The following is a 17386-nucleotide window of genomic DNA, read 5'->3' as shown; positions in this document are numbered from 1 at the left end:
ACGGGCAGGAAAGCAGGAGAATATCAGGAGAATATCAGATCCTGCGCTGGAGCTACTGACCTCTAGTGTTAGCTGTGCCCTCGACACAGAGAGCCTGGTCCTCTTGTATCACTGGCCCTCAGCAGAGACTCTTTCCAAAACACCTGGAACATTGCTGGTACCTTGGGTTAGTGGAGATGTCGGTGTGAGCCTCCAGGGCAGTTTGGTGGGTGAGACCTCCTGAAAGTGTATCCTCTTGTTTCTAGGTCCCTGTCGGCTTTATCAGCGTACCATAGTGGCCTCATTACTCCGATGAAGATCCGCACAGAGACTCCGGGCAACCTGCGTTTGTACAGCGGGAGTCCGACACGCAGCGAGAAGGAGCAGGTCTCCATCAGCTCCTTCTACTACAAAGAGAGGGTAAGTACCAGACCAAAAAGCCTTTCCTAACACTTCAGCTTTTATGATCTGCATTCCTTTTGTATGGCTGTGAGCATTGCTAGTAACGGAAGCTTCGTATTCCTCTCAGGAAGGCATCCTTTTACAGGCAGCTCTGTAAAAATGTCAAAGGGATTTATCTCCTCCTTTACTGATCCTCTCTAGCATTTGACCTGCTTATTTTGATATCTCTCTCCATTGACCATCACAGCTTCCTTCAGTGCATTACACTGTCTCCCTTTGCATTACATAGGGTTAAAATCTCACACTTAAGAAGCTGTAGCCTCCCGATAAGTACATTTAGGGAGCTCTGCTTTTCTTGACTCTCCCTCATATATGTAACTGTGAAGGGTTGTGGCTCTCTGCAGCTTACTGACAACCTCTCCTGGATTATGGGTTATATTTGGGTTATTTCTATTGCAGATGTCTCTTCCAGGGATATGTGTCCCTGTGGACTGTTTTAAACAAAAAATCATTCCTACATGATTCTCCAAATATCTTCTAATCCACGTGCTTCTGGTTTAGGCATAGGTCTTGCTGTCGTTGCTGTTCACAAGCAAGGCTTTGGGAGAGAGTGGGATTTTTTTCCTTCCGGGATGTACTGAGTGATGAAGACCCGTTGGTAGTTGTAGGATGGCTGTAGGGTAGTTCTGAAGCAGCTGAAGGCCTGACATGCCTGGAGCAGATGCTGTGGGAGTAATGGGCCATGCAGCTTGCTCATAAACAAACTCTGTGCTTCAGCAGGGGATGAAGTGGCTTGCAAAAATATGGGCATTTGAGTAGTTTGCCCACTGTCTGTGTTGAGGGTAGACATCTGCTGCAGCAATGGAGACCTTCCAGGTACCCCAAGGAAAGCCAAGAGCTGTCTGCACTCTGCAGTGGAGCTTGGGAACTCCTATCCCGGGAGCAGAGAGAAAGTCAAAGTCTTGAGCTCTCATCCTTCCTGGGCACTGAAAGAGGTCTTAATTTTCCAGAGGTCGTGGACATGACAGCCAACCCCTCTGGGCTGTCCCCTGCTTGCGTGATGTGAGTGAGTCATTACACCTACCAGCTGTGGGGAGAGCCTCTGTCCCTGTTGCAAGCTTGGTCTCCATACAGACCCCAGAAGACTCTCGGAGTCCCTGTTCTGTTTTTTTTTCTTTCCCCCACACAAACTTCTTTTTGATGAGAAGAGAAAATGGTGCTGCCTGGTACAAGAATTACAGCCTGTTCTAATCCGTGCAGGAGAATTTATTTAAAGAGCTACCTCTGTCTTCTGCAGCGTGCTTATCTCTGACACGCAGCTCTCCGAGATGACAGACAAGGCTAAAAATAACATGTGGAAGCAGCTTGGTGCAATTTCATGTGAACTGTCTCCCCAGCCCTTGTATTGGCGGCCATAAGATTTTTGTCACTGGATAAAAAATTGCGAGAAGAAAGCATGCGTGCAGCCACGTCTGCTGAAAGCCAGAGAATTTTGTGTTCCCCTTGCCCCGCCAAGGCATCTCCTCGCATGCTGGGTTAGCGTAAGGGAAGAAGCGTAAGGGCCCGAGCAGCAGGGAGCTAGCAGGAGTGTTCTTGCAAATTAAATAGTTAAACCACAAAAAAACCCTGTATCTCCCTTCAGCAAAGGTTTTCTGATTCTTCAGGTGTTGATGTCGTGGCCTTTGTTAGATCAATGCTACGTGGGTTTATGTCATTTCATTGTGAGGGTTTTAAAAAGCTCAGACTCTGAGTCTAGTTAACTCCTTGCTCTGAAGCTCGGATTTCATATTTGCATTGAATAAAAGTTGAGATTTTGTGGGTTAAACTCTCACGCTATATAACTTCAGCCCCAAAACTGAATTTGTCAGCGATAACCAGGTATGTAAATCCCATGTAGCAACGACTGGCATCGCCACGTTAGCAAACACATGGAATTGACCCATTGCTAGACAGGAAATATGTCCTGTTCCCATAAAGGCAGAGGAGCTGCTGAACCCAGCAGAGAATCTCCTTAGTAAACCACAATGAAACTCAATGTGTCACTGAGCCCCTCTGTGCTCATTTAAATGTGTGTGTATATATACACACAGACACACACATATATATATGTATGTATGTATCTTTCTCACTTTTTATTCACACACGCACACTTTCTCCCTCTCTCTTTTTCACTCCTCAAAAAAAAAAACCACTAAGGAATAGTAGTCAGCAGAAAGGAGAAGCTGTATCTATACTGTGGCAATGCCATCAGCGTTTCAAACCTGGGTGTGTCTCCAAGAAGGTGCCATGGCTGGTTTTCTTCTCCCTTGTTAGAGAGTCGTGCCAGTGGGGACCGGGGGACAGCTCAGCCTTGCCTGAGGGACAAGTGTACACAGGGGTAGTGACAGCGGTGTCCTCATGCTTCCCATGGGGGAATTTGGCAGGGCTTGGAAACTGCTGCATCTCAGGACATCCCTTGGGCTTTGCCTGGTGCCCACCTGGTTGCAGACCTCCCAAACTCTCAGCCCACGGGAGCGTAGGCTGGCAGCAGTAGCTGCCTACAGGACAGCAGGACTTTGTAGGGAGACTGAGCTCGATTTTGCTTCTTCTCCAAATTCTACCAAAGTTCTATCAAATTTTCTTCTACTAATCCTTTTCTCCTTCTCTTGTGAGACCTGGTGGAGAAAGATGTAGCACAAGGCTGCAGTCTTCTCCTTGCTGCTTCCATGGGGCCCTGAAGCCAGCCTCACCCCTCAGCTCCCTGACCACTGGGTTCTCCCAGCAGTGAGATGCAAGGGAAGGTGGAAGCCGATGGTCCTGACTGCCTGTCATCAGCTGGAAATAAATATAAAACACATTGCACATGACACAAATAACCCTTTTTATTGTGTTGACTCTTGCAGTACTATAACAGAAAATTTTTCTTTCAAGTGAGTGCACAGTAATGTGCTTTGAGAAATTCCATTTATTGTTGCCGTAATACTGTGTTGAGTTCTTAATGAAATGTCTGCAAGTCCGTAATGAAAGCCTACTTTGGATCTATTCTGCATAGTCAATCAGTGAAATTTGCTTCTTCACTCAACCTGAATGAGTTCCTCAACCCATAATGACAATTTCCACGTGGCCCTGCCAAGTAGCAGAATCTCTACAGCCCTTCTAATATCCTGAAATGTGTCTTTTCTTGTTTAAAATGCAAGTGAACAGTTACAGCAGGTTCCAGTGAATGAAGCCCTGGTGGATGCTGGATGTTAAAGGGATATCTGAGTAAGCAAGAGTGTTTATTTAGCTTCCTGCAGCCTTCTGTGCCGTGGGCTGGACAGCTGTGTTAAAAAATTATGCAGTTTACACTTACCTGCCTTCCTCTTCAGCCAAGAGGATTAAAACTGGTTAGAAGAGGAGCCTGGTGTGGGGGACAGCAGGGTGGTGTCCTCTGCTCTGCTGTCAATTCATGGTCCCATGAAGCAGCTCAGTGCTTCTCGCAGTAGTACCACTCCATGTGGAAGACTTTATTCGGATTTGTGGTTGCCAAAGTCTTCCACAGAGGCTGGTGTGGGGCTCAGGCACAGCAGCCCTCGCTTTGCCGGGGCCGTGGGTAACGTCGTGTGGCGCAGTTGTGTGTGGATGAAAGCGGGGATCGCGGTTTGTAACTGTTCGTTGTGTAACAGAACCACTGGGAACAGTATCTTTTACTCTGTTGGTTCAGGGCACTTTTCATTTCAGTTTATTTACCTTTGTCTTTAATTTTCTTGGTGTCTTTCTTCCCTTTTCCTGGGTATAACGTTTTCACATACAGATGTCTCCTCGCTCTGCCCGGCGACGTTGGTCCATACAAGCAATTAACGACTTCCCGGTACTGTGCGCTGTGCTAATACTGTCCTTGATATAACCCTGTCTTCTGCCCAAGGGCCCAAGAATAAAATGCCACCTGCCTGCCTTTGAGTAACCTGCACAGAGGTGGGGGACTTGCACTCCACACAGGGCTTCAGTGAGAGTGAACGCACGTGTAAGTGGACAGGAGCAGACACTAGCTTGCAGGATGCAAATCCTGAGCCACAACATGCCTGTTTCACCTGGTCTAGCAGGCAGGAAAGGACACCAAGGGGTAGTTTGAAGTATAAGAAAAGATGAACCTCTAAGAAAACAGAGAGTGCACTGCAGAGGAGCTGAACAATTATTATGCATCATCAACCAGCTGATGAGACTGACATTAGAGCACCTCATTTCCGAGAAAGATGAAGCCTTGCTGGAGAGGGAGGATCACTTAAGAGCCGTAGAAGAAACAAACTGGTTGAGTTGCTGACAACGATCTGTCGTCTCATTAAAATGAGCTGCCTATTTTCAGTGCAATGCACCATAAAGTCTAATTTCCTGGAGCAATAAATAGAATTTCACCTTAGTTTGTGATCTCCCAGCCCTTGGAATTGCACCACCCCGCAGTCAGTTTGAGCAGTTGCACCTCCAGCCACCCAGGCAGGTCCTCCCTCCTCCTGGTACCTGCCCTTCCAAGACTGCTTTGACAGTCATTTTCCATTAGTCAGGTCCACGTGCCCCTCAAGCTTGAACATCATTCATGTGAACATCTTGATGAAATCAGCGTTGCTCAAGCTGTGCTGTAAATTTGGGCAATTACTGTCTCATCACTCATCTGCCAAGTATAGGCAAAGCTTAGAAAACTCCGCTCCAATTTAAAGATGCTCTCTTTAGGTCCGTTTTTCTTCATGTCTGTGTGAACAACTTGTTTTTCAGCAGCTGCTGTCCTTCATGCTATCTCTTCATAAGACAGCAGGGAATAAAATGAAATCCTGTAACACCTAATTTAACTTGGTATAATAGGATCAAGCCTTCCTAATTACAACAGCTCTAAGACTATACTAGCAAATAATAGGTGAAAGAAACCAGAAGTAATTTACTTGACTCCATCAAGGCTTTTTGCAAAGAGCTGATAAAGAAGTGTGAGCAGTGAAGGCAAGAAATGAAGTTCTGTCTTGGATCAGGAACAGACTGAAAGAAAGAAAAACCAAGCAAGGAACTTGCCAGCTTGTGGTGTGGTAAATGGTGGTGCACAAAGGGCCACGATTTAATTCCCTTACCACTGGCTTGGAAGGAAAAGCAAGTAGTGATGTGATAAACTTATAATTTAGTGTAACATATACTTAAAAATGATACATGGATTAGTCTTAAGCCTTGAAGGATTGATTGCATTTGTGGGTAACCTTTGGCAGAGGCTAATCGCGCTCTCGAAAGTGGGCAGCAGTGCCCGAGGTGAGGACGTGGGCACACACGAAGAGGTGTGGATTATTTGTGCAGACCGAGTGCCTTCCTTCTGGAAGAAACACTCGGCGTTGCTCAAGGTGCTTAGGGAAAGCAAGAGCTTAGTAAGTCTAGAAGAAGGAATAATCCTTCCTTCTTTCTAGGTAACGAAATGCCTGTGCTTCAGGGCAGGTGCCAGCTCCTAATTGATGGAAGGCATAAAGAAGTACTCCTGCTGTGGGGCACTTGATTCAAAAGTGCCTCAGGTTTGTTAGCCCCTTTGTGGAAGTTCCCTGGTACTGTGGGAGATGCTGGAAATAGTAAATGTTGATTATTTTGAAGAGAAAAATCCAGGCAGTACTGCATGACCTGCATGGGGGAGTTAGTCTGTAGGCAGTTGTTGAGCATAAAGGAGCATAACTTTCTGCAGGGAGGCAGCAATTTTAAAATTTGATTTAAAAAAAAAAAAAAAAAACACTCCAAACAACAACAAAAAAACCCCCACCACGTTAGAAGCAGCTTGAAGCTGGCTTTGAGCAGGTTTAACTATTTTGTAAATGCCTTATTGCAGCCAAATCTTCGGCATCGAGTCTGTTCCTTTCTGTCCGCAACCCTTCCCTTTGCCCTACTAACACCAGTTTATCCCATGAACCCCGAAATTTTGCATATGCTTATGCGAAACAGGTGCTTTACATTTCACAATGCTACTTAACAGCGCTGCCTGCCTCAGCAGGATCCAAAGACACACACACCCAACTCTTCAGCATCCCTTCCAAGTAGGCACGCAGCATTTTGTAACCATTTCTGCTGAGTATGCAGTGATGATGGTGGTTGCTACGAAGCAGTTGGTGGCTTATTCTTGGGCTATCTGTTTCTACATGTAACCCATTTACTGCCATCGTTATCACCTCAGATTGCAGCAAATTACAGCCTTGGGTATGGTAGTGCAGGTGCAGGCTGGCTTTTTTAGTCATTATTCAGTGCTGTTCCCCGCTGTCACCTCCAACCCCATGACTGTCATAAATGCTCTGGTTTCTTTCCTTCCGGTGCTCCGAGGAGCTGATGAGCCTTAATTTGCTATCACCATAGCTGTTTTCTTTCTTTTCTTTCTCTCCTTACGCTCTCAGGAGCAGCTGGGTAGATGCAGTTCTCCTTGGCATGGATTGTAGACTGCAGAAAGAGCCAGAAATGTTGGGGGCAGTGCAGAAGACCTGTCTTTGGCCTTCAGCTGTCAACAGTTAGCTTGGTGCATGCATGTTGATTTCTGCTTCAACTCCAACCATTATGTTCCCTGCTCCCCCTTGTAACCTGTGCTCCAGCCTCTCGGAAGACACTTATTTTTTATTCTACCCTAGTGCCTGTGAGCCTCAGGGACACCTTCAGTAACACCATAGTGGGAGCTTCTCCTGGGAGTAGAGGTGAAGCAGAAGGGAGAGAGGAAGCTTGTGGTGGACCTTGGCCAGACAGACCCAAGCTAGAGCTCTCCTTGCCTCTGGTAATCCCTGTGCTCAAGTGCTGCCTGGTGGAGAGCTACTCCTGTAGTTAACACCAACAATTATTTGGCTCAAAGTAGAGCTTCCGCTGTCAATGGTGATGAGCTTTACCTCATCCATAGTGTTTCGCATGGTTATTTTTTTCTAACACCTTGCTGCTGTAGCGGAGGCAAACCTGAATTGAAAAAAAACATACATTTTTTAATGGTGACTCTACACGTGGCTTTATGATTTTTCTTCTGTCGCAGCTTGAGGGGCAGGAAGTAGTGATCATGGAAGTGTAGTACTGGCAGGGCATATGGCCATCAACTGACTGTACTCTCCAGGAGCTGCACTAGCAAAGAACTAGGGCTTCCCTTTTTGCCAGTAAATAGGCAGTGCCAAGAGGAAGAAAACAGGACAGTTTTGTTGTTAAATCCCAGGTTTTCAGGGGACTCTGATGCATTTAGTGTCTTCATTTGTCTGGTGAAACGCTAACAGCAAGCAGTGGAAACCATTCATGGGATCTCTTTTTCCATTCTCATCCTCATTTGTTGTCATTCTCCTCAAAAAAAAAAAAAAGTGACTGAATTACCTGTGGAAAGTGATATGTGTTGTCCGTGTTTCTAGTCTTTGAAATGCCTGTTGGGAGGCTTCTTCAGTCCGCTCTTGCAGAGGGCAGGAGCTGGTTGAATGTGTTGCCGAAGACGGGGCAGTGAACCTGCCTCGGTCAGAGGGAAACTCTCCATCGGCTGCGAGTCCTGGGGGCAGCTGGCTTACAGATGATTAAGAGGTGGCAACTTGCTCTCCAAATTACCTGCCAAGCTCTAGAAGCCCCCGGTGATGGACCTGGGTTCAAATACCTGCTCAGACACGGCCCAAATAACAGCTTTCGATGGGATGATATTGTGAGAAGCCTGGTAGTCCTTCCAGGACAGTGCCTGAGCTCGTGCCCTGATGGCATGTCGTTGGGTTGGGTTGGAGCTCCCAAGCTTCGCTCAATATTGTTTTTGGCAGCATCAGTGGCTTCTGGCTGCACATAGGAGACAGCGTTTGGCCGCCCTGACAATGAGTGAGGAACAGGTGCCACTGTTATTTGGGAACCTTGTTGTAATCCAGCCCGCATCCTTCAGCACGGGAAGGGTAGCTACGTTTTTAGGTGTTACTAAAAGAATTAGAGCCTGCCCGAGGACAAGAGAGCCAGAGCACCTTGATTAGGAACGGATGGGCTGGGGGCAGTTTGGTCTCCCACCCGACCACGTTCTAGCCATCCTCTGCTGCGTAGCACTTCTCAGCTTCAGAGCGATGTAGCAGGTGAATACTGCAGGCAGACTCTGCGTGGGTGAGTCAGGACTTGAGGGGACGTGGCAGAGAACAGCCATCAGGCCCTAGTCAGCCAGCTTTGCTGTAGCACTGGAGGCTGACAGCCCAGTTTCCACCAGCATTGCGCACCTCTGAGTATCGGGCAGCATGCACACTCTGCTCCTCTTTACCCTGGGGAGGGGCGGAAGATTAGGGGAACTGGTGATGCTCTGTCACATGGGCGTCCCTGGAAATAATCCACCTTCACCTCCTTCAAGTCTGAAACGCCTTCTTCACTTACTGTCAAGCCTGTGCTTGAGCCTCGGTCACCCAGTGCCCAGAGCAGCTTCAGGAGCACATCCTTTTTGCTGCTCGTGGCATGTGCTAGAAGTATGCTCAGCATGGCAAAACCTCCTCAATGCATTGGCCAAAGCTTGGGCCAGGCAGGTGGTGAAGGAGGAGTTAATTTCTTAAGGTTATTAGTTGTTTGGGTTTGTTTTTTTTTAAGGGCGTTTTATGTCTGTGATAAGCTTGCCCAGGTTCTCACAGGACTGCATGATCGTGGTCAAAGGCAGTTTGGCACCCAGCCATCCCAGAGCTGGCCTGACATCCACAGTACAGGTGACCTTGCGTCCAGGTCCAAGTCCTGCCCTTCCTGCTCTTTAGGAGCACCGATGTGTTGCCCGTGTGAGCTCTACCTGCCTCGCAGAGCCGTCAGCACAGGGCTGCTTTGCTGGTCCCTTCAAAGGGGCTGTTCTGCTTCAGCTAGGGGTGTAGGAAGCCCCACCACAAGCGCCCCAGGACACCCAGGAGACGCTTCTATGTAGGAGCACGAGCACCATGTGTCAGAGAGAGAACACACCACAGGGGAGCAGCATTGCAAAGCGTCCTCTGCTGCACGCCGGAGCCCTGCATAGCAGCCGGTGCTTCCCTCGGTAGAGCTCCAGTGCCTTCTGCCTGTCGTGCTGCTGCACGTCCTCTCATCCCTCATCCTCATCCTCCTAGGGTGAGGAGCTGGAAGAGGCCAGGATACTAGCTAAATACTCTACGGTGTTTCATACAGCCAAGGTGGCTTTACACAGCTTGGCGTTCAGATGGCCTCGGCGTCTGTTACGGGGAGTATTTGGCAATCTTGGCTTCTTGTTGTTGTTCCCTTGTGTTGATCCCTCTCCTTTCTTCTCCCCGTCCCACCTTACGTCCTGAGCCAGCTGTAAGTAGCTGTGAGCGTGGTAGCTGAGGATCCTTGCTAGGAAAACTTGGGCCCTGCCTTATCATCTGCTGGTTGTTTGTTCGAAGCTGTTGATAAAGCAGGAGGTGGTGCTAAACAGGGGGGTCCTGGAACACTGGAAGACCAAAAGAGACAGTGCGGAGCTGTGGGCTTGCCCTGAAGCGAAGGACAAGCAGAAGCTGCCTCCTACATGTCACCGTGCTGATGTTGGCCGAAGCCAGCGGTGGTCTGTGTGCAAGGGGGTTCCCAGACCAGACCTCTAACGAGAACGAGAAGTGAACCGTCCTCCTGCCAAACCTGCCCAGGTTTGCTCGGCATCCCGATGCCGATTTGTTCTCTTATTGGCTTTCACAGGGGAACTCACAAAATACTTTTTGAGTGAGTTTAACCTTGAGCTCGCTGCCTTGACCTGCTTTTCACTTCCTACAGATGGAGATGTTTGTTCTCCTGGGCATGTCATGGATGTTTTCCAGGGTAACACAGAGCCTTCTGAAAGGCAGGTTTGGGTGCTGCTTGCATTATTCCCGACCCTAGTGCTTTGTTCCCTGGCCCAAGCAGCCTGCTGTCCTCCTCCCCAGTAACACGTTGTCCTTTGTTCTGCAGAAATCAAGGAGGTGGAAAAGCAAACGAGAGGGGACAGATGCCAACAACCGACCCATCAAAGCTGCCGGGAAAGTTATTATCCAAGATATTTCCTGCTTGCTGCCTGTGCACAAGCTGCTGGGAGAGCTCTATATGTGAGTAGGGGCTGGCACCCTTTCCCAAATGAAGGCAGCCGTCTTCTGCGTTGCTGTGCTTTAATCCTGAAATCAGTCAGCACTGATCTTTGAATTTTTCTGTACCTTCTTCCTCTGTTCTTGCCTTGCTGCTTTTTTACGATGTCCCTCTCTGCCTATGAGAGGGGAACTGACTTCTGTAAATCTGAGAAGTGCGATGGGCGAAACCTGTGGTGGTGTATTGTACGCAGAGTTTGAACCGGTGCTCCAGCATCATCACCGCAAATCGCACAGGTTCAGGTTTTCGTCAGCTGAAGGGAGAAATTATCAGTACAGATTCTTTTTCAACTCTCCTGTTAAACTCCACGCTTAAACACACAGGTTTAAAAATCCCCATAAAAGCTCAAAAGGCTTTTTAATTTCAGAAGTGTTTGGAATGTCCCATTCCCATGGAGACTTGATTGCACATGCCAGTGTCTGTACAGCAGGTTCTTCTTTAAGGGAAAGGATGGCTAAGTCCTCTGGTGTTTTGTTTGGGTTGGTTTTTTTTTTCGCAAGGAGCATCTTTTTCCAAACTATCTAATTCAGATAGTTACAAAATCTCTGTTCCTAAATTTTTTTTCTTCTTTAGCTTTGGTAACACTGTCTGCTCCGTCATAGAATTTCTAGTCAACGAACATTTAGTGAAAAAGCAGGCTTCCCTTCTTAAAGCAGGGGGGGAGGAAGAGACTAAAAACCCTTCCTTCTCCTTTTTCTATGTTATTAAAAAGAATGTTCTTTAAAAGATCTGTTGGAACTTTCTTCCCTGGATATCTCGTGTAAATGGCCTGATCCTTTTCCGTTGGCTGTAAGATCTTAAGCAGTAGGAGTGTCAAGAGTCTCTGGAAGATTTCTGACGATAAGCAAGAAAGCCTGCTTGGGTTTCCTCAGCCCACCTTGCCAGCCTCTCGGAGACTCCTCAGTGGGTGTGTTATCCGCCTGGGAAACAGGCTGAAGACCAGCTTGCTTCTCCACAGCGTCCCACCAATTCCCTCCAGATCAACCAGACCAACAGGCTGAATGGGAACAGGCCGTGTAACTGGTGGCACCAGCGTCTAGGGACAAGAATGAATCTTGGCTTGGTGATAGCCTGGCACAAGCTTGGTCTGATATCTTCTTGGAAGCAGTGCATCTTAGGATCAATCCTAGCTAGTCTGGAGCGTGCAGTGTGTTAGGGAAGATGAATAAGGAGTTGCCAGAGGATGGCAGCGATCCCTGAATAACAGGGGAGGAAGGGATGGGATCCTGGCCGTGCTCGCAGGCTCGTATTGATCTGGAAGTTCTGGGCTGCTCGCTGCTGCCAGTACCACTTTCCCCGCCGTCCCTCCCCGCCTTCGTAGGTAACGTGCCAACCAGAGCTGAGCTATCTCCTTTCTTTTTAGATTGAATGTGAACAATATCCAGGAGACTTGCCAGAAGAACGCTGCCTCAGCCTTGGCTGTGGGACGGAGGGATCTCGTACAGGTATTACGTTGAATCAGACCTCTTCCTCAGCATGCTGTGCTACCCTCAAATGGCTCGTGCTGTCACCTTGGTACCCCAGCAGCCAGCTGGGCTCAGCAGTTGTTCCAGGGAGTCTCTGGTTGGTGAACTGAGGCCTGCAGAGCAGCCACAGAGGTGCTCTCTACTTCACTGACTCTTGGCGTCGAGAGATCCCCTCCCAGGGCTGCAAGCAGATTGTGTTATGCCCTTTGCCAAACTGAGCGAAGCACATTTTTCAGGGAATTCCTGCAGGCAAAGCGAGGGATGCAGCCTACTTTTTGAGTCAGCAAATGGAAGTAACTGTGCACACAGTTGCCTAGCTGCTGTCAGCGTTTCGATCGGTGATTTTGTCTAACTTATGTAATTGTTCCCGCTGTTTGCTATTCCTCTGCGCTGGCACTGGGTGCTAACAGCAGCTAACTTCTCCCCAGGGGAGTCTGAGCTCAGGGACCCAGCCCCAGAACAGGGCTGGCCACTTACCTTTCGCTAGCAATAGGAGAAAAATGGCTATTGTGGCCCATCCTTTTCCATGTGATAAGTCCATCGCAACAGGCAGAACATTTAACAGGGCTCAGGAGTGCCTGGAAGATGGGAAGGGGCTGGCAGTGCCAGAGGAGCCCGTGCACCTCCCCTGAGCGTTTGGCTCTCCCTAGACCTGGGCAGGGGGCATCCACAGGCTTACCTGATGTAAGCAGAAGCAAACTCTGGCTGTTGTCTTGCTTCCTGGTGAGTTCTGCTAGGCCAGGAGAAACAGGGTAGGTCTGATTCCCTGTGTCTTCATCTCACTGTCTGGTTTGCCCACGTTGGACCAGAGCTTGGGTGGAATAACTTCAGCAAGATTTCTCCGAGATACCTCTATTTCTTGCTTGTTTTTCCCTGTCCTGTGTAACTGTAGCCTGCATTGCAGCTTCCCTTGTTCCTAGAGACACGGAGGCCTGAGTTGCAGGTTACATGTAAGATGTGCTCTGCAGCAGCCTAGGAAGTGGCATCTTTCCCATTCCCATTCTGTGCTCACTTGTCCTCAGCCCTGTCCTTCTTTCAGTTTCTCTCCCATTTCTTTCTCTATGGTTTCACAGCGAGCAGCTGTGGGACTACTGTTCCTGGCTGTTGTTTGTACTTGGAGCACTTGTTTTTTTCTTTCCTTTTCTGTGTTGTCAGCTCTCTGATTTCTGCTGTCTTTCCAGCGCCATGCTCCTTTTCCTTTCCTGCTCTTTTTTTCCATGCCAAACTAGGAGCTTTGCTTTTCCCTGGAATATTCTAATTGCCTCATTTTAAAAGACACGGTAGAAATAACAGTACTAGGTCAGTGGTGTAGAGATTGAAAAGAATGAACCGTTTTCAGAGTAGAGGATAATAAATGAAGGAGAAATTTCATGTGAAATAGTTAACTGTTGGAGTACAAATGGCAAACCGTGCCCCAGGCTGTGCTAGAACCAGAGGCAACACAACTAATCAAAAGATAGTTTTCATGCAAATAATAATTCACCAGTAAACTTTCTGCCACCAGACATCTCTGAACCCAAGGGCTTTGTCAAATTTAAACCCTTCTGAGGTCTGTGAATATAAAATGCACCAATAGGTCTGTTAAGCTACCTTGACAGATCTGTTAGACTATAGATCATTCTTCAGAGTTTAACCCAAACTCAAAGCAAGTGGGACTGGGAAAGCTTTGGTTTTGTGTTACTCTATATATTATCTGTGACATGGAGGCTGAAGCTGCACCCTGCTGCCAAGAGAGAGAGAAGAGGGGAAAAAAAAAAAACAAGCTCCATTATTATCTGTCTGTGGGTGAATCTGCACACCTATGCCCTGGGAATGTGGTTATTTCTAATTGTAGCTTTGATGCTTTTCCTTCCTGTCTGCCAGGTTTGGTCACTGGCCATGGTAGCCACTGATCTCTGTCTCGGACCGAAGTCTGACCCAGATTTGGAGATACCTTGGGCACAACATCCATTTGGACGTCAATTACTGGAGTCCTTGTAGGTGTCTGAATGCTGGGGAGGGGCTGGGGAATGGTTGCTGAAGCAAAGCCCTCCTGTGTACGTTGCGTGGCATCATTTCAGACTTGGGAGTAGTGCCACAGCTTATATTTTTTCCCTTTCTCAAGCCTGAGGTGCATCAAGGAAAGCTGCAAGTGTGTTTATGACACGCAGGAGGCACCATTTGGCCTCCTATCAAGCGCCCAGGACTTCCTTGGCTCACGTTGAACAATAGGCCAGGCTAGGCAAGCAATGCCTGGCTTGGAGATTTTGGTTTCCTGCTCCCTACCCTGTAGGTGAGCGTGTTGCTGCAGCTGATTGGTTCACCTTCAAAATCCCCGTTGCCATATAGTATTACTGGGAAATCATTCCACTGGTCTCGAAGCCAAGCGTTAGCTGCAAATATCCTCCTGCCAGTGAGTCCCTTCAGGAGGAAACATAATTAGGAATTGATACTATCTGTCGATACACCCTGTTTGGAGGCACAGGATCTGCGTGGTGTATTTTGCCTGCTGTTGCTCGACCCAGCTCTTTCCTGCTGTGTGGCAGCCCTGCGAGGCGAGGACGGGTAGTTCTTCGTCGCTCTGAGTCTTCGGAGCAATCCAGAAACTTCACTGCCATCCAGAAAACACGTGGTGGGATTTTGCCTTGTGATCTAAATGCGGGATGCTTGCATGTAGAGGATTTTGTCAAAAAAACGTGGCTGGGGTGAGGCTAATGGCTCCAGCTTTACATCCAGTTAAAACCAGTTCCGTGGACATTCTTCCTGCGCAAATTTGGGATAAACAGGCCATGAGTACTGCTGGATTCTCCCACCTGTTAGGCAGCGAACGTTTTCAGAAGGAGGACTTGGCTCCTCAAAGGTGTGATGGAAAAGACAACCCAGTCCTGCAGAGCGCACGTGTCTCCTGTGGGCAGTGACGTGACCCAAATCGATTTGATGCAACAGGCTCGAAATTTGTTGCCTTGGAGCTCAATGCTTCTGCCACTGAATTCTGCCCAGTCTCATGCCGTCTGTCCTTGTCATTTCCCAGGCTGGCTCATTACTCGCAGCTCCGCGACGTGCAGACCCTGGCCATGCTGTGCAGCGTGTTTGAAGCCCAGTCCAGGCTGCAGGGCTGCCCGAACTCCTACGGCCCCTTTCCTCAGCGTGCCTCCAACCTGCCCTCCCACAGCCGATACGTATGACCATTTCTGTGCCGTTTGTCTTGGATATCTTTGAACATCTCTCACGTAGGTGACATGATTTCCTCTCCTTTCCCCCTCAACAGCCCAGCTTTACTTCCTCTGGCTCCTGTTCCAGCATGTCAGATCCTGGACTTGGCACCGGCGGCTGGAGCATAGGTACTGAGACCTGGGGCGTAAATAGAGGAATCCACCTCCCTTCTGGCCAGGGTTTCAGATGGTGGGGAAAGAAGGGAGTTGGTACTGGCCGTGACTGCAGATGTGCTCTGCCCGAGCAGCTTTCCAGAGTGATGTGACTCCATGGCTGGACGTGAGCACAGCTTGCAGTAACCGTGTCGATGCTCTGGCAGTCCTGTCCCTTTGGAATTCCGTAGCGTGCTGTCTAGCTGGGCTTTGGAGAAACTGTTACAAACAGCCTAGACATACCGAGCTGGGCGCCTGGATCGCAGGTTAACCCAGAGCCAGGAGCACCCACTGCTGCCTTTTCCAGTTGTGAATAAGGAGAGAGAGAGAGAGCGAGCAGTCTGTACCGTTTTTCTGGTCCTTCATGTGCCTGGAGATGGTTCCCAGGATGAGCTCTCCATCAGCTTCCCAGGGATTGAGGTCAGGCTGATGGGTCTGCAGTTCCCTGGGTCGTCCTCCTTGTCCTATTTGAAGAGAGGAGCGACGTTTGCCTTCCTGCGGTCCTCAGGCACCTCTCCCAGTCGCTGTGATCGTTGAACGGTTACCGAGAGTGGCCTCGCACTGTCATCAGCCAGCTAATTCCATAGATTTCAGGCGAACAAGCAATGCTCTGCCTTTTCCTGTCACTGGAAAAAGAGCAGCAGTTGGAAAGGCTGGGTCCTTGGTGGCATGAGTTCCCACGAGCCTAAGAAGGTTTTCTGCAGAGCTGTGAAGGTGTCAAAAACGAGTCACTCTTAAGGGCTCCAGTGTCAGAGTCGGAGCTGTTGGCTGATTCCTGGTGATACACCTGGCCTGGGGCAGCACCAAGGCTGTAACTTTCCAGTGTGATATCGAGACATCTGTGACACGGGGAAGAGTGGAGAATGGGGATTAACGGAGCTGCTGTTGTCTTACAGCGGTTATTAGGGATCTTCTCCCTGCCCCGGGGCAATACCTTACATACAGAGGCCCCTTTACGTAACAGCAGCCCTGGCGATGAGAGTCCTCCCTGTCTAGGAAAGAGGAGCCCGACCTGCTGGGGATAACGTTCCCAAGCAAACTCCATGGGATTGATTGCCTAAAGCAGAAGGCAAAAGGGATTCCTCCATATTGGATTTCTCTGCCCGGTGATCCCCATTCCCATCCTGTCACCAGAAGTGCAGTAGAAGCACTTGGCAAGCAGAGGTTGGCACTGAAGTTTCTGAGGCAGGGCAGTGTTTGTAGGAATGCAGGAGGTGATAGAACCATGTCTTAGGGAGAAAACCAGGGGGGTGTGAGTGTGTCATCTTCCTTATCTCCTTCCCCGCCCCAGTTTTGAGGAGGTTGTGCTTTCTGAGGTAGGCTCACAACCTTTTGATGCTTGCAGCAAACAAAGATGCAGAGCAGGCCTCCACTCCCTGGTGCGAGTCTTCTCCGGATGACTTCCGCTACGGAAACCTAATGTATCCGGATCATCGGGAGCGTGAGAAAGACCAGCATGAGAAAAACAAAAGGTAGGTTATAGCGTGCCTCGGGGGTACTCAGGGCTGCGTGCCCACGTCAGCTGGAAGGCTATAGCCAGGTCTCTGTTGGTGCCATGAGGTAGCACGCCTGCTCCTAGACCTTTTCATTCAGGTGGTCCTTTGGAGAAGCTTCAGGCTGCAGATCAACTCTGCTGGGATTGCGTATGGTACATCTGTAAGTGACCAGAGTACCACCAGAGGGTGGTCCACCCGTGGAGTCTACGCTCTTGAGTGTAGAACAAGTGAAGACCAGACCCGTTGGCATTGAGCGGTGTTTCAGCAACGCGTGGGAAGTAATCCGCTGCTCTTCTGGCGGTGTGAGCTGGTTGCGTAGCCATCACTGGGAAGAGGATTGCAACCAGAGTCTCTGAGAGTCGATCAGGTGGGTAACAACCCTGGTTGTTCCTCCAGGCTCCTGGATCCTGCCAACACTCAGCAGTTTGATGACTTTAAGAAGTGCTATGGAGAAATCCTTTATCGCTGGGGCCTGCGAGAGAAGCGGGCTGAGGTTCTGAAGTTTGTCTCTTGTCCTCCTGATCCCCACAAAGGAATTGGTGAGTGCTGGCTTCGGTCTGCTCCGGCTGTCCAGGTGGAGTCACGGCTCTGCCTCGAGGGCTTGGGAACATGCGGTCAGCAGGTGGGATGAAAAGTGTCCATCGATCTGCCCAGAGGTTGGCTCTGCCAACAGATGGTTTCAGCTGCTTCACAG

The 17386-nt window shown here is 49.1% G+C and overlaps 1 protein-coding gene across 3 annotated transcripts in view; it reads left to right on the top strand.

Moving 5' to 3' along the window:
• WDR59 (WD repeat domain 59) overlaps positions 1–17386 on the top strand; it is a 49791-nt gene that overhangs the window by 31221 nt on the left and 1184 nt on the right. Inside the window, exons 18-26 of one of the 3 annotated variants that reach the window (XM_086620901.1) lie at positions 246–399; positions 4154–4210; positions 10216–10349; positions 11750–11831; positions 13716–13828; positions 14863–15010; positions 15100–15172; positions 16542–16668; positions 17089–17231. In XM_086620901.1, coding sequence (XP_086477027.1) covers positions 246–399; positions 4154–4210; positions 10216–10349; positions 11750–11831; positions 13716–13828; positions 14863–15010; positions 15100–15172; positions 16542–16668; positions 17089–17231 — 1031 coding nt within the window. Of the gene's footprint in view, positions 1–245; positions 400–4153; positions 4211–10215; positions 10350–11749; positions 11832–13715; positions 13829–14862; positions 15011–15099; positions 15173–16541; positions 16669–16789; positions 16964–17088; positions 17232–17386 lie in introns of those variants that run through there. The other 2 variants (XM_086620903.1, XM_086620904.1) reach the window with 2 other exon arrangements.

This window comes from Tauraco erythrolophus, chromosome 15 (genome assembly GCF_009769465.1).
Source record: "Tauraco erythrolophus isolate bTauEry1 chromosome 15, bTauEry1.pri, whole genome shotgun sequence".
Lineage (NCBI taxonomy): Eukaryota > Metazoa > Chordata > Aves > Musophagiformes > Musophagidae > Tauraco > Tauraco erythrolophus.
Note: the sequence above shows the minus strand (reverse complement) of the source record. Positions and strands in the feature narration are given on the sequence as shown.